Genomic DNA, 21,972 nt, shown 5'->3' with positions numbered 1-21,972 from the left:
TTTGATCCCCGAGTTGGGAAGATTCCCTGGAGGGCATGGCAACCCGCCAGTATTCTTGCCTGGAGAATCCCCATGGACCAAGAAGCCTCATCAGTAAGTTCAGGATTCCACATCTTTGGAGTGAGATAATGCATAAATGGTGTGCAGACCATTCTGAGGGCTTACCTCTGAATACAAGATTTCTACAGATCCAGGAACACTTGATCTTTGTTGTGTAGGTTAGGTGAGCTACCTGAGACAACTTCAATGAAGCTTTCACAGATCTATATGATCTGTGCTTTAACTGTTAGAAAAGATAAGATTAGAAATCAGCTCTAATAGTGTAGGCTGCTAGGTTTTGAGGTGAAGATGCCATCTCAAAGAAGTCTCTAGGATGGCAGATCCCATATGGTCGTTTATAGGAGGGATGGGAAAGAATGTGAAAAGCAGACACAGCTTCGTAGTGACTGGCTGTGATGGTTCTGGCAGACAAGCAGTAGTTTCAAACTCACTGCGGGTGGGAGAAGCTGCCTATTGCGTAAGTTTGTTGTTGTTTTTTTAACATAAGTTTTCAGTGTGAAGAATCACAAGACCTTAGCAGCATAACACAGTAGAATTTGGAGCCATCTTATAGAAAAAGCCAAACAAACTTTTTGCTCAACCCAATATAACTGCATGACCTTGATTAAGTCACTTAACTCCCCAGGTCTGTTTCAACAAAATGGGGCCCCTACTACCAAACGTGAGCTGTACAGTACAGGAAGTGTACCTGGACTCCTCAGCACAGTCCTGGCAGTAGGTGTTCAGTGAAGAAGCAAAGTGAAGTCGCTCAGTCGTGTCCGACTCTTTACGACCCCGTGGACTGTAGCCTACCAGGCTCCTTCCTCCATGGGATTCTCCAGGCAAGAATACTGGAGTGGGTTGCTATTTCCTTCTCCAGGGGATCTTCCCGACCCAGGGATCGAACTGGGGTCTCCTGCATTGCGGGCAGATGCTTTACCCTCTGAGCCACCAGACACCCAGCACTTGCACAAACATGCATGCAAATTTCGGCAGGGCATTAATGCTCACAGGATTCCTTTGAGATGCAGATAAGACACTAAATATGAAACTGTCCTGTATACTGTATAATGCTTTAGGAATACAGGAATTAAGTAATTCAATTTAAACATCAATAACTAATGCATCAGGAAATAGTATCTCATGACACATGGGAAACCACATATAGTATTCTTGTTCACAGACGCTCCCCAACAAGACGACAAATCTGACTCCAAAGAAGATCCTTTATTAAGAACGACTTAAAACACTTCAGTCCTTGATTCAAAAAAACTTCAACTCAGGTGACTGACCAATGGCTGAGCTGGGTAAAGGCTTCATGGTGGCAGAACACGCCCTACAATGACATGAAGATAAGCCCCTACTCTGAGTAGTGTCAAGTGTGAATATACTCAGGGTCTCTGTCCCATCTTTTTCAGGGTTCGGTTAAGCTGGAAGGGAAGGAAAAGCAAAGTCAGATATTGGCTTTTTCCCCAAACCTTTTCCTACGGTGTGCATGATCACGAGGCCACACCCCCGAGCCACCCCTCTGATGCAGACACGTCACAGCGTCTACTATCACGGCATCACTACTAACACAGTGTCTACCATCACAGTGTTGGGTCCTCTACCCGACATTCTCATAGTGCCGCACAGTTCATGCAGCTTGTTCTATCTGCCTTTCACACTGGACACACACCTTATACTGCTCTAATCATTTTAGAGATAGGAAAGGGCCTCAGGGTGGCTAGACTTGCCAGGACTGTGTTACTGTCCTGCAGGAGTCGTCCGGTAGCATGGCCCACAGCGCAGCAGTGACCTCTGCTGGAGGACGCAAAGCACCAGGACGCTGTGGCTCCAGCTATGGGCACAGAGTGACCCGCAGGCCTCTCTGAAGGCAGGGCGTGGAATGCACCAAGTCTGTCAAAACAGAGCTTCACGGTATCTGCCTGCAAAGACTGGCCAGACCTGTCTAAGCTGAAGAGTAACCAACTGCCAGATGGGGAGGGACGGGTAAGAGCAGGCAGTGAATCCACCCATATTAGGAAATAACAGGGAGGGAAGCGAGAGCCGGCCACCCGCAGAGAGAGATCTTGGGAAGAGATGCTCCAAAGGAGGCTGATGCAGCAACTCCTACAGGCCCAGCCCCACCCCCCGGACCCCAGGGAGCCAGCCAGTCTAGCTCAGAAACTTCAAAGGCCAATTTCAGGCTTTCTTGAAAACAGAAATGAGAAATAAAACACTTAAAAGCTCCCCACTCCATTCCCAACTCCTGTCTCCAGCCCCCACACCACTCTCCACACCTCTCACCTCTTCAAATTTGTGAATCTGCCGAATGAAGAAATCCCCATAGCGCCGGGCGACCTTGGTGTCTGCGATGTGGATCATGTCCTGTGGGAAAAGCAACCACAGAGGAGCAGTGAAGAGGAGTCACTGACGGACTCTGCAGATACCAGTGGTGCTAAGTGCCAGATAAACCCCTATCTATGGGGGAGCATTAACAGCTAGGCACTGCTCTTTGTAGATGCTGAGTTTTACTTCACGTTAACTCATTTATTTTCTGGTCTTTTTAATGAACATGAATCTGTTGGCAATAGTAACATTTAAAACATACCATTTTATTCTCATATACTGTTTATAAGTTCCAAATTAGTTTAGATTTTAAATGATTTTTTAGCTCAAAATATTTTGTTGAGCACTGTTTATCTATAAATTCCTACATAATCTAATTTAGGACCCAAGAACTTCCTGAATCTCTTGATTTTTTTCAAGTCAAGAATGAAAAAAAAAAAAAAATGAACTTGCTAACTCTTGGAAGAAGACAATCCAGAGATGGCTGGGATTAGTTCGTCTGCTCACTAAAAGGAATGTAGCAGGTAACTGATATGGCCCAAGAGTGTCAGGCATTGGGAATAAATTCAAACAGAATTTTAGGTAGCTGATGCAACACTGCAGGGGGCAGGCAGTTTTGATTTTTAAAAACATGACTTGGGAACTAAGATCCATCAAGCTGCATGACAAAAAGCACAAACAAAAAAACCCCCAAAATTTCCCACCACCACCACCAACAAAAAACAAAACCCACACAACTTAAAACTTTCACTACTGACACATCTCTACTTTTGGTGCTTCTGTTCATGGCAGGGATAGCCAAGAACTGAACACCAATCCTCCCAAAAGCCATGAAGTCTAAAATGAGAGGATGGTACATAAACCCAAGAGAACAGGTTCACAAAAATTCATAGCAGTGTTACCCATAATGACCAAAATGTGAAAACAGCTCAACTGTCCACCAACTAATGAATGGATAACCAAAGTGTGGTGTGTCCAAAACATGAGATGCTATTCGGCCATAAATAGAAATAAAGCACCGATACCTGCTACAACCTGGATGAAATTTGAAAAGACGCTCAATAAAAGAAGTTAAACACAAAAATCCACACATTTCATGATTCTAGTTTTCAGACAATATTAAGAAGAGACCAATCCAGAGGCAGAAAGAAAGCAAATTACTGATCTGCCAGAGGCTGTGGGGGCAGGGGAACTGGGAATGCTGCTAATGGACAGGGATTCCTTTTCGGGATGTCAGAAATGTTGTGGAATTAGAGCAAAGATGGCTGCCCAACATGGTGAATATACTAATTAATCATGGAATTTTACCCAGTAAAGTTTGTTATTAATTTTAGCTTTAAAAACTGCCAGCAAAAAGTAACGTTTAGAACAACACACTTTCTTCCCTTTTTCACCCCTCAAGCCCCGCCTCAGCTGTGCTAAGCTGATTTTCTGCCTTTTATAAGGTATCACAATATCCACAAAGGTGAATGGGTCAAATGACATATTAGTTTTCTGAACATGATTACTTTTTTAATCTGATAGTTTCAAAGTAAGTTTTGTGTTGATTGGTTATTTTTGTTGGAACATGGGTCTAAGAGTTAATTTTAAAAAGCAGTTGTTATATTCACAGATATAGAAAACAGACTTGTGGTTGCCAAGGAAGAGGGGGGTATGGGAGGGATGGATGGGGAGTTTGGAATTAGCAGAAGTAAACTATTATATCCAGGATGGATAAACAAGGTCCTACTGGGCAGCACAGGGAACTATATTCAACACTCCGCAATAAACTATAATGGAAAAGAATATGAACAACAATATATACATATGCGTGACTGAATCACTCTGCTGTACAGCACAGATTAACACAACATCACAACACTGGAAATCAACTATACTTAAATACATTATACTTTCTGAAAGCGACCAAAAATGTATGATATTTTTTAAAAAACTGCCTCATAGCAGCAAAGAGCTGACAAGAGAATGAAGAATCATTTAAGAGAAAACAAACCATTCTGCGAGCAAAACACAGAAGCCCCTTCTGCACTGAGGGGATTTGCTAATCCTAGAAAACCTGGGCGGAAGACCATCCTTGTAATGCTGAGATCCTAAAGAGCTGCATCCTCAGCTACAGGTGATCCAGAAGTGAACTGCCATCCCACTCCTGACACCAAGCAAAGCCTGCCAAGGGTGGGGCAAGAAGCATAAAAGAGACTCCTCTGAGACATATTCTTCTGACAGTCTACTGCCTGGCCTCGTCACCCAGCTGCTCCCAGGAACCTCAGTCTGCTGAGTTCAGTCTACGGTGGTCCCAGACCAAGAATATTCCCAGGCACCTTGTGGAGGCAAAAACAAATTCCCTTCACAGGAACAGATGTTCATCCTTGGCTTCAAAGAATATCAACAAATATTTTTTCAAGGACAACGAATCATATGTAGTAAAAAAGAACAATAATAACCAAGCACATATGGAAACACTGCACCGTCTTTTTTTTCTTTTTAAAAGAGAAAGCTAGAAACAGAACTGGAGAGAGAGATGAAAGAGATACAGAATGTTTTTAATCAAAAGTATCCAGAATAGAGGAGACAAAAAGATGGAAGAAAGGTTCAAGAGACATGAAGGATAGAGGTCTAACACAGATTAAAGAATTCCAGAAGGAGAATAGAACAGAAATAATACCTAAGACTTACTGGCTAAGAATATTCCAGAAGAGATGAAAGATACTGATCTACTAACTTTTAACAGATTCTTTAAGTCTTTATCAAGGTTCCAAACATGTCTGAACACAATGTTTTCTTGGGAGTTCCCTGGTGGCCTAGTGGTTAGGATTCTGGGTTTTCACTGTCATGACTCAGGTTCAATTCCTGGTTAGAGAACTGAGATACCGTGAGCCCAAAAAGAAGAGGAGGGGAAAAAAGAATGTTTCATTCATTTTTGAGTATTTGTACATGGTGCAAACAAACAGGGGAAAGGTGATATTTCATGCAAAGAATAATTTGAGAAGTCCAGCATATTTTAAGTCTGGAAACACTCACTTAAAACAAAACAACTTAGGGGAAAAAAAAAAAACTCACAAGTACATTAAAATGTTCAGCTTGAAGGTAAACTGTAACAGGGAGGGACGGACCCTGGTGTCCAGTGGTTAAGAATGTGCCTTGCAGGGCCGGGCACACAGGTTTGATTCCTGGTCTGGGAATTAAGATCCCGCAACCCGCACAGCAGCTGGGCCCACACACCACAACTACTGAGCCTGTGTGTTCCAGAGCGCCCCACACCACAGCTAGAAAGAGGCCACAACAAAAGATCCTACATGACGCAAGGAAGGTCCTACGGTCTGCAACTAAGACCTGCAGTAGCCAAATAAATTTATAAATATTAAAAACCAAACACTAACAATATTCCTCAAACTGCCTTTCGCTATGCACTATATTGCTTCTGCATCTTTCCAGAAATGACTCTTTGCATAATCAAGCATATATATCATTAAAAAAAAAACCTTAAATGGATGATCGACAGCCACTCTATAAAATCACACCACCACCCAAATGTCCACCAGCAGAAGAATGGAAACGCTGCAGTCAATAACTGCAGTAGATGTCAGACCACAACAGAACAAGCGTGACTGAACTACTGCGCCATGTGACAACGCTGGATGGTGATTTCTCTCAAATATAATGTCGAGCCAAAGAAGTCAGCCAGAAAAGAGCACATCCTGCGTAATTCCCTTAAAAGAAGTTCAAAATCAGCTAGCACCAAGCTAGGGTGGTACAACTCGGGACAATGGCTTCCTAGCCAGTAAGGTACTTCCAACAGTCTACAAAGCATCATCCCCCTTTCTTCTCCCACCCCAGCCTCCTCTCTGGCACCGCACTGCCGCTGTCTGGGCTCGCTCTGGCCTCAGGGCTTTTGCTCTAATTGCTCCCTCTACCTGGAATGCTCTTCCTCCAGGTATCTGCTTGCTAATTTCTGCACCTCCCTCAAGGCTCAGCTGCCAGTTCACTTTCCCAACAAAGTCTATCCTCATCATCTTATTTAATACTGCAACCTGTGGCTTCTACTACCACCAATCTGACTTACTCCACAGCCAAGTGGCAACATCTAAACTATTACATGGTTTGATTAATGATAATGTTTACCACCTACTTTTTAAACACTAGAATACCAGCACAAGAGCAGAAATCTTTGTTGATTTTGTTCAATATGTCCCAGATGCACAGAACAGTGAGCAGCATCCTGAGAACCTAGCCTGGCGGGGTGGGGCGGGGGGCCAGCCATACCTTATCAATGTAGAAGTCAACCTCGGAGGCTGACTGAAATTCTCCATCTAGGGCGGAGATACCACTGGTCCACACCAGGTTCTTCATTTTGTGTTTGAAGACAAGAAGCTGGATTCGGAACTCCTGCTCGGTGAGGTCCAGGAAGCCAGCCAGCTTGGCCACAGGCATGGTGGTGTAGAGCTTGAGGAAGCTGCGGATGGTCGAGAGCTGGGCCTGCTGCTGCACCTCATCAGAAAACACCTTCAGCTGCTGCAGGAAGGGCTCCTTGTGGTAATTGGGGTGCACGTTGTCATAGTTAGGCACTACCGGCGACAGGAATTTGGGGCAGGAGTAGCTGAAAAGTTCCTCATAGACCTGCGGGTCACCTTTCTGCATGCGCAGCATCTTGTCTCCGTATTTCTCACGCAGCTGGAGGTGAATGCTCTCGTCGATACGCATGGGGTACATGGTGAGAGCGATGGCCAGCAGCGCGTGCATCTGCTCATTCTGCTTGTTGATCTGGGGGTGGGGGGACAGACTGCTGCAGGGTCCCATGAAAAGGATCCTGTACCCTCCCAAACGCTCTCTGTTCAGACCTCCTGACTTCTCCCTTTGTCTTACACCCAGCAGCTGAGTTTCCCGATGTCTCTCCCAATCCTCCCTCTAGCTCCACCGAACTTCTGGTCTGGTTCCAGGTCCTCCCTGTCTCCTGGATTCTTTACTGGTACCCCCGTCTCTGTCTCACAGTCCACCCTATGTACCAAGGCAGGTCAATCCTACACCAATTACAATCAAGTCACCTAGAAATATCTTTTTTTGAAAAATATTTTAATTGTTTCTTATAATATCTAGAAATCTTTGATGGTACTTAACGCCTGTAGAATACAGATTAAATACTTTAGCTGACTAGTAAAGGTTATCACAAAATCTAACACCCCGGTCTGGTTCTTCTTCTGCCTTTCAGTCCAGCTGGTTTACTGTGCCGCTACATGGTCACACTTCCAAGTCTCAACACCGCTGCTTTAGTTAGAAACCTCCCCCCAATTCTGGCTTCCCAGGTGGCTCAGCGTCAAGAATCTGCCTGCCAACGTGGGTTTGATCCCTGGATCGGGAAGATCCTCTGGAGAAGGAAATGGCACCCTACTCCAGTACTCTTGCCTGGAAAATCCCACGGACAGAGGAGCCTGGCAGGCTACAGTCCATGGGGTTGCAAAGAGTCGGCCATGACTGAGTGGCTGAGCACACACACCTGTGTTTCAATCACTCACATCATCATTCCAATCCTAGGCCTATTTTGGATCCACCGTCCTCCAAGCAAACGGCTTGAATGCAATACCCATATCTAACTGATTTTAAGTACCCACAGCCCAGTGAACACCCTAGATACTGCTGGGGGATAAAAGTAAAAGAAAAGATACTACTGTCCTGATCATCAAGGTGTTAAGGATCCAAAGTAATGTGTGTAACAAAAGAAACTCAGCATAGGCTAGCCATTAAGAAATCATCCTATTGAAAAAGCAGGCAAAATAGCAGAATTTTGGTTTACCCAAAAACTATTGGCACTGGTGTGTCAGCTAGTCAGAGGCCTCCTTACCATCTCATATTTGTATGTTGTCCTCTGGAACATGCTCTTGGTCCTCTGGATGTAGAGGAGGATGTTGGCAAAGACCCGGATGGCATCCTGGTAGCGACGCATCATCAAATATGCAAAACCGACATAATAGTATGTGGTAACCTGGCACTCGGGCACGCGGGAATACATACTCTGTGGAAGGAGGCAGAAGCAGCATCCATGAGTCTTAAGACCAACTCATCCCAGCTAGGATGTAAAAACCAGCAGGGCCTAGTGTTAACCAAAGCAAAAGCATCAAGAGATCCCTGCAGAGTCCCTGAACTACTAAGAGGAAGCCCTGGCTCTGGAGTTGGAGGCTCTGAGTAGATGGTACCACTAACTGATTATGTGACCTGAAGACTCCATTTCCTTGGCTGTAAGAGAAAAAGACTGGACCAGGTGACCCTAAAATTTCTCTCAACTCTGAAATCCTCTACACCTCACTTGTACATTCTTTCTTGCTTTTCCAAATAAGCCTTATAAAGGAACAGACTGATAAGATACATACATCAAACAAAAAACGTATCATGTTTCTATGGAGAGGCAAACAACCACTGCTAACATATCTTATCTCTCCCACCTCAGAACTTTTTAAGTATTTTGTTAATTCTTTGGTGAAAGCTGAAAGGTAAAAATCTGCCTAATCATTCTGATTTGAAAACAGTACCAATAGGAGTGGTGAATATCCGAGGCGTTATTAAGCATCAAAGAGAAAACCACCCTGTCCAGATTCAGGTTTTCCCTGCAGTAGTTTTCCAATTCTTGTCTCCATGTTCCCTGGGGAGGATTCCTCATTTTTTCTCCTTGAAATCTGTCCTAATAGATCAGATGTTCTCTTAAGGCCCTGCAAATGTGGGCCTGAGGAAACAGGGAGTTACCTTCTTGTTCAGTTCGATGTTCTCTAGCACCTTGATGGCCTGGTAGTAATCCCCCAACAGCGAGTGCAGTCGCAGGAGGCCCACCAGGCTGAAGTAGCCGAGCATCTTGTAGAGGGAATGCCGTCCGTACTCCCCGGCCACACTCTCTGGGTCGCCTGAGGGACAGACAGACAGTGTACACTTCAGGGGAGGCTGGGAACGAGGGCAGGCCTGAACCTTCAACGTCACTCAGTGAACTCTTAACCTACTGCCAGTCTCCAAAGCTTTCTGCAAAAGGAAATAACTCTGCCTTTGAAAGAACAGGAAGAAGAAGCACGCCTGCTGTGCTAATCTTACATTCATTCACCAGTTATGTCACCTGGTGGGGGGGGGGGCAGTCCCCTCACACACCTGAGAACACAAAAGGACCCCTCTCATCAATAAGAGCTCCTCACTAAGGCCCCTCCTTTCAGGATGTCCATGAGATCAAAGCTATCTTCCTAATAACACTAGGATACCACGTGCCTTTCTCATTGAGCTGACATTTGCACTGACGGGGCAGAAACAATGTGGGTAAAACCACCGACAACTTAGCATCAATCAGACAGTGGCACCGAACTCTACTATCATCACTGTATTCCTTACCACCGATCACCTGCAATGAAAGAACCAGCCGCTCTTTTTTCACAAAACCCTATTGTTACTTAAAAGAATAACTGATATACAAACTATGACTATTCAGACATGGGTATTCAGCAGACATTTTCTCAAAAATGAGTGCAGTGAACTTGTTAAGATACCAATGTCTGTTAAGTATCAATGAACCGATTTATCAACTTTTAAGTAAAGATTGGAATTTCATAAAACTTCTATCTGCTACTATGAAAAACAGCTTCCCAAAATAAGGACTTATCTGATGAGGTTGATGGTCAAAATAACAGATATGGTTTCAAAAAACTATATAATAAAATGTGTCAACTTTCAGAAAATCTTGCTAGCTCATTTTACAAAATCATGCATGGATAAAAAAATTCACTCAGGCTGCAGGAGAGACTAATAAACCTTAACATGACAAAGTAAAAGTTTACAGATAAGGTTTCAGATTCCACACTGCAACTAACCTATAGAAACTATCATGGTCAAGTTCTGGTGTAGAATCAAAGAGCTGGGCTATGCGAAAAGGCTGTTAAAGTTTCTCTTCCCTGTCCCAATTAAATATCCGTGTGAGGCCAGAGTCCCCTCAGATACATCAACCAGAGCAGTGTCTTGCCACACACTGAGGGAAGAGGCAGAAGACTCCTCCAGCACTCTTCCCCAAAGCCACATTTAAAGAGGTTTGCAAAACCACCACTCTTCTCACTGGAACAAAATGCTTATAGAGATAAACTTTGGGATTCTTAATCTTTTAGAGTGTCAAGTGGTCCTCACACCAAAATGTTTGAGAAGTGCTTATCTAAACAAAGGCCCTAGAGAGGCAGCAGCAGAAGTGTTTACAAACGCAGCTCTTAGGAAGTACTGGTTCATTCTGTCAGCCAACAGATGGCCAAGCCCAGCAGCCTCCAAATCAGCACTCAGCTCCTATTCGCCCCCAGACACCAGAGGAACAGCCCATCACCCGAGAGACGGCGGCTCCTCCTACCCACGCCACAATGCCCGAGGAACCGACAGCAGGCAGCGCTCACCTCCGCTCGTGTACACCTCCAGCTGCCGGTTGATGTTGGACTTGTCCACTAGGGAGTGAAGGACATTGAGGACACTGTGGACATTCCAGATTTTGGGATTGGAGCGAAGGAAGTCGATCTCTTCCTCTGACTTCTTGGCGGTCTTACAGCGGTACTGACTGAACGACTGGAACTGTTGAGGAAGAGGGAGAGATGTGGCAGGGGCATCAGACCCAGAGGGACAGCACAGTGCTCCTGCCACCACTTCTTCCGCAACAGCAATCTGCGCGCTCACTGCTGACTCTGTGAAAGCCGTCTGTGATTAAGCTGTAAATTTTGTTCATTACTATATTACTTATTCCACAGTGAAGTAAATATCTCTAAAATGACAAGTAGTGGGAAAAAGAAAACATTCAATTTGGAGTCAAACAGTCTAGTTACTCAATGTCTCTGGACATCACAGTGCTGGCCGCTAGAAGCTAAGTTCTAGATGACTTAAGATCACTCTTCAACTTCAAAATATCATCTTCCTCTAAGAAGGCAGGAGAAAACGTTTCTAAATTAACAATAAACAAAGAATAGTATCCAGAATATAGAAGGAATTCTCATTAAGCCAAAAAGAGGAAGATTATCCAACAGAAAAACAGGCAAAGAATACTGATAATTACTTTGAACAGGCTTGGTCAGTTAGTAGAGAAAATGTTCAATCTTTTCAGAGAAACGTAAATTAAAATGATTACCATGTCTTTCTTATCAAATTGACAAAAATTAGACCAATAACATCCAATACAGAAATCTTGCTTTCTAATGCTGACAGTAGTAGTATAATTTGACACAGCCTTTTGAGGGTAGTAATTACTATTTATTAAAATTCGAAGTGACAAAAATGTTTTATTTCTTGATTGTGGTTGTGTATATATTCGTCAGATCTCAACTATATTCTTAAAATTGGTATATTTTATTGCGTGCAATTTATGACTCTATAAACCTGATTTAAAACAATTTAAGAAGCAAATATCCTTCAGCCAACAACTCTACTTCCAGTCATCTCCAGAAACAGACTTATGTGTAGCACATAGATCAGAAGAGTGGTACATCACATGGATGGCACAAAAAAATACGGCAGGCCTTTATACGCTGATTGTCTTTGCAGATCCTAATTGATATCTCTGCAAAGGCAAGGCAGGAAGACACTTTCACTTAATCTGCAGTTAAAAAAGTCAGTAATAACAAATTCATATATTACTATATCAACACAAATAAATGAAAGTGGTGGGGAATAAAGAGAAAAAAAGAAAACACTTCTTTTTAAAAGGAACAAGTGGTGGGAGGAGCCACTCACCCCCTGAGGTATATAGCTGGCATTTTCTTAAGCGGCTTAACAGCACTTTCACTTCTCACAAAGACTGGCTGGAGGAATCATACCTAGCCCATAGTGGGAGGCTTTGTTAGAAGTGAGAGCACTTAAACCCGTTAACAGAGCACCACTTAAGCCTAGGGAATTAGGATTATCTTTAGTCGGATGAAGAACCTTAGCACAGACTCTGACTTGCTGTGAGCCAACAGGATGGCCAACCTTCCAAAATTATGCCAAGTAACAACCCAAGGGACGGACTTCCCTTGTGGTCCAACGGCTAAGATTCCATGCTCCCAAAGCAGGGGACCTGGATTTGATCCTTGGTCAGAGAACTAGATCCCACATGCCTCAACTAAGAGTTTGCATGCCACAGTGAAGATCCCATGAACTGCAACTAACAGCCGGTAAAGCCAAATAAATAAATTACAAACAACAACAACAACAAAACAAGACAAGGAGCCAGAGAAGGCGAATAGGGCGGGTGAGCTCTGTGGCCCTCACTGGCCACAGGCCCTGAAGCCTGTCTTGAGCAAGAAGCCTCTTTCTCACCGGGCCCTAGGAAGGTTTCCTCAGCTCTCCGATCACAACGTGTCAGCACTTTGTATTTAGAGTCTCTTTGATCCATGGAGTTCAAATAAGAGCTTTATTAACAAACCGATTTTTCCTGAAATACCCAGTAAGAGCTACGTTATCTCAGTAAAACACAAGAAAAAAATTTTTCCCCAAGTTCAACTTCCTTTTTTTAGTAATAGTACTCTTAGGTAATATTTCCCCTTTGGTAAAAATGTCCTGTTTTACTCTAATCCAGAATATACTCACATCACCAACACCACAATCAAGATCCATAGGTGATCCAAGTGAGGCTCAGAAAGCTGAAAAAACATGTCACTACTACAGAGCCACCAGCTGGCCACACCCCGCAAGACCCCATTTCTAGCTGACTCCAAAGCCTAGGAAACCTGTATTCTTCCTATCAGACAGACCACCTCTCAAGGTCAGGCAAGAAAGTGTTAGAAGTCTGGAGCTCAACTCTCCTGACTTCCAAGTTCAGAATGGAGCTCTCAGACCTCACTGAATTCTTCAGAAAACCAGGACAAAGAGTTCAGTGTGACAGGGTTATTTCTCACTATGCTGGGATGGTTTTATATTATGTATCTTTTTCTGTGTGTGTGTGTAGCAGAGTTTTATTAAAGTGAAAAAGGACAGAAAAAGCTTCTGACACAGACATCAGAAGGGGGACGGAGAGTGCCCCTTTATCTTTTTAATAACACAAACAACTGTTAACAGCTGTTCTTTGTTTGGACAAGTTATTGAATATTTCAAATTAAGCCAAGGCTGACGAGCTACCTGGTAGATGAACTCATCGATGATGTCCCAGAGCCACTGGTTGGGAAGTTCAAGGGGAGCAGGACCATCAGCATCTGTGCAGAAGACCACAGAAAAGTCAGACTCAAGTCAATGACTATGCCCATTCAGCAAGGCTGCAGAACACAATTTTTAATTTCTCTCTTAAAAAGACCATGAATCTCAAGACCTCCCCTGTTCCCACCTGCATGTTAAAATCCTGTTAAAAAGAGATGAAGACAAATATTAGGTTTCATCATAACCTCAGACTCACTAAGAATGTAGTTGAAGAGATTGCAGTAGTTGTAATACGATTCAAACCTCTGCTCCAAGGAGGGTCCTCCCTGTAAAGAAAGCAGAAGACAGAAGCACACATTTAACCTGATGGACTCCACTCACGGCCTGCCACTGACAGCTGAAGACAAATACAGCTGACCTTTGAAAACACGCGGGTCAGGGGTGCCAACCCTCCGGTCAAACATCTATGTATAACAGAGTCGGCCCTCCGTACACTTGGTTTTTCCATTATCTGCAAAGTCAACTCTGTAGTATATTTACTGAAAATATCTGCCTGTAAGTGGACCCATACAGTTCCAACTTGTGTTGTTCAAGGGTCAAACATACATGAGAACTGTGTCTGCTCCCCGCTTCTTAGCATCTAAAGAGCACTCCAGTGATAGGGAAGACAGTAAGTGCTACAGCAGTTCAAAGCGATCCTGGGTATCTGACCCTAAGGGTCAAATTTTATGCCAAAAACCTTAACTGACCTTTAGACACCAGGCAGGCACATCTGGCAAGCAGAGGAGCAAGGGGAAGGTGCTTCAGGAACAACAGGACTAACAGAGGCAAAGAGATAAAACTGTGTATGGTGCTTGAGGGCTGGGGAGTAAGGCTGACAATGCTACACTGGGCTTCAATGGGCCAGAAATGCAGAGGTCTTTTAGAGCCAAACAAGAATTATGCCAGGGGTTCAGCAAATCCACCATCACCTGTTTCGGTAAATAAAAAGCTCAACTGGAACACGGCTATGCACACTCACTGTGCATGGCTACTACAGAGGTGAACAGATTCTGAATGAGGCCCAGAATACTTACTAACTGCTTCTGTACATAGAAGGCTCCTGACCCCTGAGCTAGACTTCACACTGTTGGTAAATGAGAACCACTGGAGATGTCTGAGCAGGGGAACAACATGACGAATGGTGTATTTTTGATGGACTGGAAAGAACACTGCCTTGCAGTCTCGGTCCCACACTTACTAACCATGGGGTCTGACAAGGTATTTAATCTCTCTGAAAAATGAGATTATGAAGGTAAAGTGCTTAATACAGTAAACGCTCTTTCAGTGAAACCACCGCCTGCCCGAGCCCAGTCAAGGAAACTATTAGAGGTGGAGAAACTAAACTAGCAATTGCGTTCCAGGGACAAAAATGGCATAGAGTTTAAAAACTGCCAGCAACATTTAGATACTCACACTGACTTTGGCATATATGTGCCTGTAGTATAATTCTTTGTACAAAATCAGGAAGACAGCATCTGAAAGAGATGGCAGAGGGGTGCTTTAGGAGTCCACTGAACAACTAGTCAGTTTTACCCTTGGTGGGAAGTAACAGGGTAAATATGATTTCAGAGATTAAACAACATCAAACATCCAATACTCATACTCCAAGAATACATGCAACAAGAAAATTCATTTCCCATTTTACTCTTTCAAATTCATCTTAACCTCATTCAGGCCCATATCCCTTCACCATTTAGTTATTACTGCCATCCAGCTGCTTAACCAGGACATAATAATAGCTCCAAGGAAGGTAACATGACATTTAACTATTGAAATTGCACATGCAAGGGGATCTTTGACTCAGACATCCTATTTTAAGGAATTTATCCTGTTGATATGATGCAACCTGAAAAAGAAAGATGTGGGAAGCTCTTCAGATACTGATGCTGTGCAGAGTTCACATACAGGTCTGAGCTCTTATCCTTAGGCCTGCTAGTAAAGCCGCTCCCTGACCAGCATCTGGGAACCCAGGTTTCAGAAGGGTTCCCACCAACCTGATAAGATTGGTGTCCTTAAACTGTTTGTGCAAACAACATGTTTTATACTGAATACCTACTTTCCTTCTGGGAGTCTGGAATTTCAGTACATGTTGTGTTTGTAATGAGCTGCTATGGTAGACAACTATGGTCACACATGGTATCACAACTCCTTGTTCAAGGAATGAAGTACAATCCATGTGACTCCACTGGAGAGGACTGTTAAAATCTCAAACTGAGGTTCTCTCAAACTGATACTCAGATACGACACAATCTCTATCAAAATACAAGCTGATCCCAAAACTGAAAAGCTAATCCTAAAATTAATATGGAAATTCAAGGGACACAGAAGACCCAAAGCAATTTTGAGAAACAACTTAATACTTCCCAATTTCAAAACTGTCCAAAGCCACAGCCACAGTGTGGTTGGCACAGTCATAAAAGATCCATGGAGTCAAGTTGAGAGTCCAGAAATAAACCTCTACATTTACATGAGTACTAATTTCCAAAAAGGGTGTCAAGACAATTTAATGGGAAAAAAAGTCTTTCCAAAAACTGGTACTGGAAAAACTGGGTATCCACATGCAAAAGAATGAGGTTGACTCTTCCTACTTTCAGTTCAGTTCAGTTCAGTCGCTCAGTCGTGTCCAACTCTGCGACCCCATGAATCGCAGCACGCCAGGCCTCCCTGTCCCTCACCAACTCCCGGAGTTCACTCAAACTCACGTCCATCGAGTCGTTGATGCCATCCAGCCATCTCATCCTCTGTCGTCCCCTTCTCCTCCTGCCCTCAATCCCTCTCAGCATCAGAGTCTTTCCCAATAAGTCATCTCTTTGCATGAGGTGGCCAAAGTACTGGAGTTTCAGCTTTAGCATCAGTCCTTCCAAAGAACACCTAGGACTGATCTCCTTCAGAATGGACTGGTTGGATCTCCTTGCAGTCCAAAGGACTCTCAACAGTCTTCTCCAACACCACAGTTCAAAAGCATCCATTCTTCGGCACTCAGCTTTCTTCACAGTCCAACTCTCACATCCATACATGACCACTGGAAAAACCATAGCCTTGACTAGACGGACCTTTGTTGACAAAATAATGTCTCTGCTTTTGAATATGCTATCTAGGTTGGTCATAACTTTTCTTTCAAGGAGTAAGCGTCTTTTAATTTCGTGGCTGCAATCACCATCTGCAGTGATTTCGGAGCCCCCCAAAATAAAGTCTGACACTGTCTCTCCATCTATTTCCCGTGAAGTGATGGGACCAGATGCCATGATCTTTCTAATTTACACCATATGTAAAAGACTCCATCAGAAAGTGAAATGTGAGGAGGTCAGAAAGCCCACTCTGGAGCAACTGTAATGACCCCAAAAATTACACAGGGAAAAAGAAATCAGTCAAGACAAAAATCTCACTTTCAGCATTCACCACATATGAAAAATCTGTCCTCTTTTCATTTATTCAGCTTTCATTCAACAAGTTATATCTACTATGCACCAAACCCTGGGGAAATAAAATGAAGAACAAAACAGATACAGACCATTCTGAACTTTCTAATGACTTCCAGTCATAGGATCCCATCCAGCACCCAGGACACCTACCGTTGCCAACCTGTGGAGCAATCGTTTCAGCCTCAGGCCAAGGTGTATTCTTGAAGAATCTTTCAGTCAACTTGGTCCAGCTGAAAACCAAACAGAAATACTCCATAAGTCCAAAACAGGAAGGATCTGTTTTAGAAATCTGTCACATTTTATGGATAAGTACCCAAGCTCAGTAAAGGGAAGAAGTCACAGAATCAGAGCCAGGGCCAGAGCCTCCAACTCTATAACTTTCCTCAACCCAACTCTGCACCCCAACCTTTCGTAATACAGAGAAATGTTTCTTTTACATCAATTAGGCAACCACCAAGCTCTTCAAGATCATCTCCTGCCCTTGTATCATGAACTCTGGAGTTGTATTTCCCTGCTTACTGTTCCCTGACTTGAGAACTACCTTTCAGACACCCCCACACACCTCCCTCAGCTTCCCCTCTTTCCACTTCCAAGAGTGCTCTTCTTCAAACATGGTAGGAACGGTATTTGTTGTAGTTTGATGTCGCAACAGCCCTAGAGCATCCAACCCAAACACTGATGCCCAAGATGCTTCACGACCCTATGTCCTCCTGAAGTCTTTTCTGAGTATCCAGCCCTGACTGACCTGTCTCACTTCTAAAGCCCTTTACACAAGGGCAGTGCCCTCAAAACTAGGATGCAATCAGGAATTCCCTGGTGGTCCAGTGGTTATGACTTAGCACTTTCACTGCCATGGCCTGGGTTTGATCCCTGGTCAGGGAACTAAGACCCCCACAAGTCACACAGCATGAACAAAGAGGGCAGGAGGACGACTAAGACAGCAGGACTGAGAAGCAACCACGCTAGAGCTCTGTTCATCCTATTATGCACTGAGAAGTCATACAGCACAACTGAGAAACAAGGCTCTGGTGACAGACCGTGCAGGTTCAAAACTCAGAACATCCACTATGTGACTTAATCCTTCTGTGCTTTGTTTACTCAACGATAAAATGAGGAAAACAATGGTACCTACTTCACAAGGTTGCTGTGAAGAGTACATGAGTAAATACAAGAAAAGCACTCACGACACTGTCTAATTTATACTGATCATATATGTAATTACTATTATAATTAATACTGATGGTATTATTTTAGGCCTTGTACAAGTTCTGGATATAGAGCCCAATAAAATACTGTCTGCAGCCCCCAAAGAATCACAGAAAACCCTAGGGCACTCTCTTTACAGAAAAATGATTAAATATCACCCCCTTCTACAGACTGCATTACTCAGCCAGTCTCACCCAGCAGGAGATCATTTCAGCCAATGGCCCATACCTGTTCTCATAGATGTCCTGAATCTCATATACCTTCTGGTCAATGACATCGCTGGAGACACGACTGGCCTGTAGCTCATACACCTTCTGGTCAATTAGGTCAGAGACAGTTTTGTGGAAGTACTGGATGAAGTTTTTGATGACTTCAGGGATCACTTGATAGGTCTGCTGTTCATACTGACGCTCATAAGCCAGATCCTGCTTTGGATCTCCTAGAGATCGGATATGATAAACACTTCAAATCCATATGTATGACATAACAAGAGGGCAACGTCACTCATGACACTATACTCATGTCTATAAAACTAGGTGTAATGCCTTTTTAAACACTCTTCATGTCACTCCCAATCCCCACTGGTCTGTTTCTTCACAACGTTTTCCACTACTCATTTTATTATTAAAGTAATTTATTTGCTTACTGATTCCCCCACCAGAATCTAAAGTCTATTGACAGCAAGAACCTTATCTGTCTTGTACCCAGGTCTACCCTCAGAACTTGGGATGGTTATCGGGAAGGGGGTGGAACTGTGGTTAAGAGGAAGTAAGTAGTAGGCACTATTTTTTAAATAACTAACCAACTGCCATTCTCTATCAATATGACAGTATCAGCAACTAAACTTTAATTTTTCACAACAAGATTTTTTTTTCAGGTAATAGTTTAAACAAGGAAAACCTCAGCCAGGACAACCATCCTTCCTTTGTAAGATTTTGAGGTGGACCATGAAAAAAGCCTAGTTTAATAGGCTCTGTACCACCCTTTGCCTGAGAGCTAATAACTGACTCCAAACCTGGATCATCAACACCTAGTTTTAAACAGGTGCCCATCAAGGCAGCTGTGAGACATTCAAAAAGGTGCCAATCCTCAGAAGCACCCAGCTAGCCAAACCCGTAGACTCACCTGTGTGCATATCATAGTCGCCGGGATAAGCATAGGGATCGTAAGCAGCCTATTAACAAAAGAGACATAGATAAACAGTCACCAGTCTGTGAATCCAACATGCTCGTTCTAGGTTCCTAAAGACACAAAGGCGAGTAAGACAGAAGCAGAAAATTCTAAGAAGAGGTGGCAAGAATACAGAGAAGAACTATACAAAAAAGATCTTCGTGACCCAGATAACCACGATGGTGTGATCACCCACCAAGAGCAAGACATCTTGGAATACAAAGTCAAGTGGGCCTTAGGAAGCATCACTAGAAACAAAGCTAGTGGAGGTGATGGCATTCCAGTTGAGCTATTTCAAATCCTAAAAGATGATACTTTGAAAGTGCTGCACTCAATATGCCAGCAAGTTTGGAAAACTAAGCAGTGGCCACAGGACTGGAAAAGGTCAATCTTCATTCCAATCCCAAAGAAAGGCAATGCCGAAGAATGCTCAAACTACTGCACAATTGTACTCATCTCACACGCTAGCAAATAATGCTCAAAATTCTCCAAGCCAGGCTTCAACAGTATGTGAACCATGAAGATGTTCAAGCTAGATTTGGAAAAGGCAGAGAAACTAGAGATCAGATTGCCAACATCCACTGGATCATCAAAAAAGCAGGAGAATTCCAGAAAAACATCTACTGCTTTATTGACTACGCCAAAGCCTTTGACTGCATGGATCACAACAAGCTGTGGAAAATTCTGAAAGAGATGGGAATACCAGACCACCTTACCTGTCTCCTGAGAAATCTGTATGCAGTCATGAAGCAACAGTTAGAACTGGACACGGAACAACAGACTGGTTCCAAATAGGAAAAGGAGCACATCAAGGCTGTATATTGTCACCTTGCTTATTTAACTTATATGTAGAGTACATGATGTGAAATGCCAGGCTGGATGAAGCACAAGCTGGAATCAAGATTGCCAGAAGAAATATCAATAATCTCAGATACGCAGATGACACCACCCTTATGACAGAAAGTGAAGAACTAAAGAGCCTCTTGATGAAAGAGGAGAATGGAAAAAACTGGCTTCAAATTCAACATTCAGAAAACAAAGATCATGGCCTCTAGTCCCATCACTTCATGACGATTAGATGGGGAAAGGAAATATTGAGAGACTTTTATTTTTTTGAGCTCGGAAATCACTGCAGATGGTGACTGCAGCCATGAAATTAAAAGACACTTTCTTCTTGGAAGAAAAGCTATGACCAACCTAGACAGCATATTAAAAAGCAGAGACATTACTTTGCCAACAAAGGTCCGTCTAGTTAAAGCTATGGTTTTTCCAGTAGTTATGTGTGGATATGAGTGTTGGACTATAAAGAAAGCTGAGCCCAGAAGAATTGATGCTTTCAAACTGTGTTGTTGGAGAAGACTCTTGAGAGTCCCTTGGACTTCAAGGAGGTCAAACCAGTCCATCCTAAAGGAAATCAGTCCTGAAAATTCACTGGAAGGACTGACGCTGAAGCTGCAATATTTTGGCCACCTGATGCGAAAAACTGACTCATTGGAAAAGATCCGGATGCTGGGAAAGATTGAAGACAGGAGAACGGGAGGTCGGAAGATGAGACAGTTGGATGGCATCACGGACTCGAGGGACATGAGTTTGAACAAGCTCCGGGAACTAGTGATGGACAAGGAGGCCTAGCGTGCTGCAGTCCATGGGGTCGCAGAGTCGGACACGACTGAGCGACTGAACTGAACTGAAAAGACACAAAGACGAACAAGACGCAGTCCCTGCTCTGGAGCGACTCATGTGCCTCTGAGAAAAGGGAGAATAAACAGAAAATGACAACACCTCGTTACGGCCGCAATAAGGAAAAGCACAGCACAAGAGGCTGTGGCAATCAGCGCGGTTCGACGGAACTGAGTCCAAATCATAAGAAAACAGAGTTCAGTTACAGAACCCTTTATCTCCAGCCTCGGCCCCCGGGCTTGAAAACGAGAGGACGAGGGGACCGGACACACGAGCTGGGCGGCCGAGACCCGGCTCATCTGGAGTCCGGAGCTGTGAGTGGCAGCAGCGTGAGTTCGCGCACGCGGCGAGGCCGGCGGGGGCTCCCACAGAGGCGCAGACACCATTTCCCCTTCGGGGTCCGTATCCTAAAAGCCCTGCCCCTGTGGCGGAGACCGGCACACGTCAAGGACAAGTTACCTCAGACTCGTAATCATCAGCGGGGTACGACATGGCTGTGGCGGCCGCGAGCCCAGCCTGGAGAGAGCAGAAAAATCAGGCCTCGCCTCAGTCTGGGCGCCGGAAGTCTAACCTCCCTGGAGGCCGCCGGGAAACCGGAAGCTTTTGTGGGGCCGCCGGCAAGCTGAGGTAGCCATGTTGGGAAGGGCGCAGGTAAACACCATTAGTCTTCCTTCTTCAAATAGAGGCTCTACAAGGAAGGCGATTCTACTGTACTAGCTAAATTTTACAAATAATAATGTTAAGTATTTTAGGGTAATAAAGAATGGGCAAAGTAAGAGAAACTAGAAGTAATTCCCCTCAAAGGATGGTTGACCACTTCCTCGGCCGTCCTCTCGCGAGACGGGTTATTTGGCTATGGGGGCCTGAATATGGATTTAGGTGCTAGAGGTTTGCCTGAGGCGAAAAAAGGTCTTCAAATGTTCTTTTCTCCAAAGTCTAAACTTACCGAGTGTAAAAAATGGAGGTTTAGTCCAATGCAGTGGGAAGGTATTGA

At 43.9% G+C, this 21,972-nt stretch overlaps 1 protein-coding gene across 3 annotated transcripts; it reads right to left on the bottom strand.

Moving 5' to 3' along the window:
- Positions 1–1,279: 1,279 nt before the first annotated feature.
- EIF3L (eukaryotic translation initiation factor 3 subunit L) lies at positions 1,280–21,527 on the bottom strand. 3 transcript variants are annotated; one of them, XM_068970210.1, is made up of 13 exons: positions 21,438–21,527; positions 19,254–19,302; positions 18,357–18,567; positions 17,073–17,152; positions 14,914–14,975; positions 13,715–13,784; positions 13,444–13,517; positions 10,761–10,932; positions 9,100–9,254; positions 8,204–8,374; positions 6,631–7,128; positions 2,329–2,409; positions 1,280–1,469 (listed from the first exon to the last, which is right to left on the bottom strand). In XM_068970210.1, the coding sequence occupies exons 1-13, from the start codon at positions 21,468–21,470 to the stop codon at positions 1,431–1,433; spliced, it is 1,695 nt and encodes a 564-aa protein (XP_068826311.1). In that variant the 5' UTR covers positions 21,471–21,527; the 3' UTR covers positions 1,280–1,430. The 3 variants fall into 3 exon arrangements, with proteins under 3 accessions (XP_068826311.1, XP_068826312.1, XP_068826313.1); XM_068970211.1 differs by lacking the exons at positions 13,444–13,517; positions 13,715–13,784; XM_068970212.1 differs by lacking the exons at positions 17,073–17,152; positions 19,254–19,302; positions 21,438–21,527 and having other exon boundaries at positions 18,357–18,557.
- Positions 21,528–21,972: the final 445 nt, after the last annotated feature.

The sequence above is a fragment of the Capricornis sumatraensis genome, chromosome 4 (genome assembly GCF_032405125.1).
Source record: "Capricornis sumatraensis isolate serow.1 chromosome 4, serow.2, whole genome shotgun sequence".
NCBI lineage: Eukaryota > Metazoa > Chordata > Mammalia > Artiodactyla > Bovidae > Capricornis > Capricornis sumatraensis.
The sequence above is the reverse complement of the archived record's forward strand: the minus strand, read 5'-3'. Positions and strand labels throughout refer to the sequence as shown.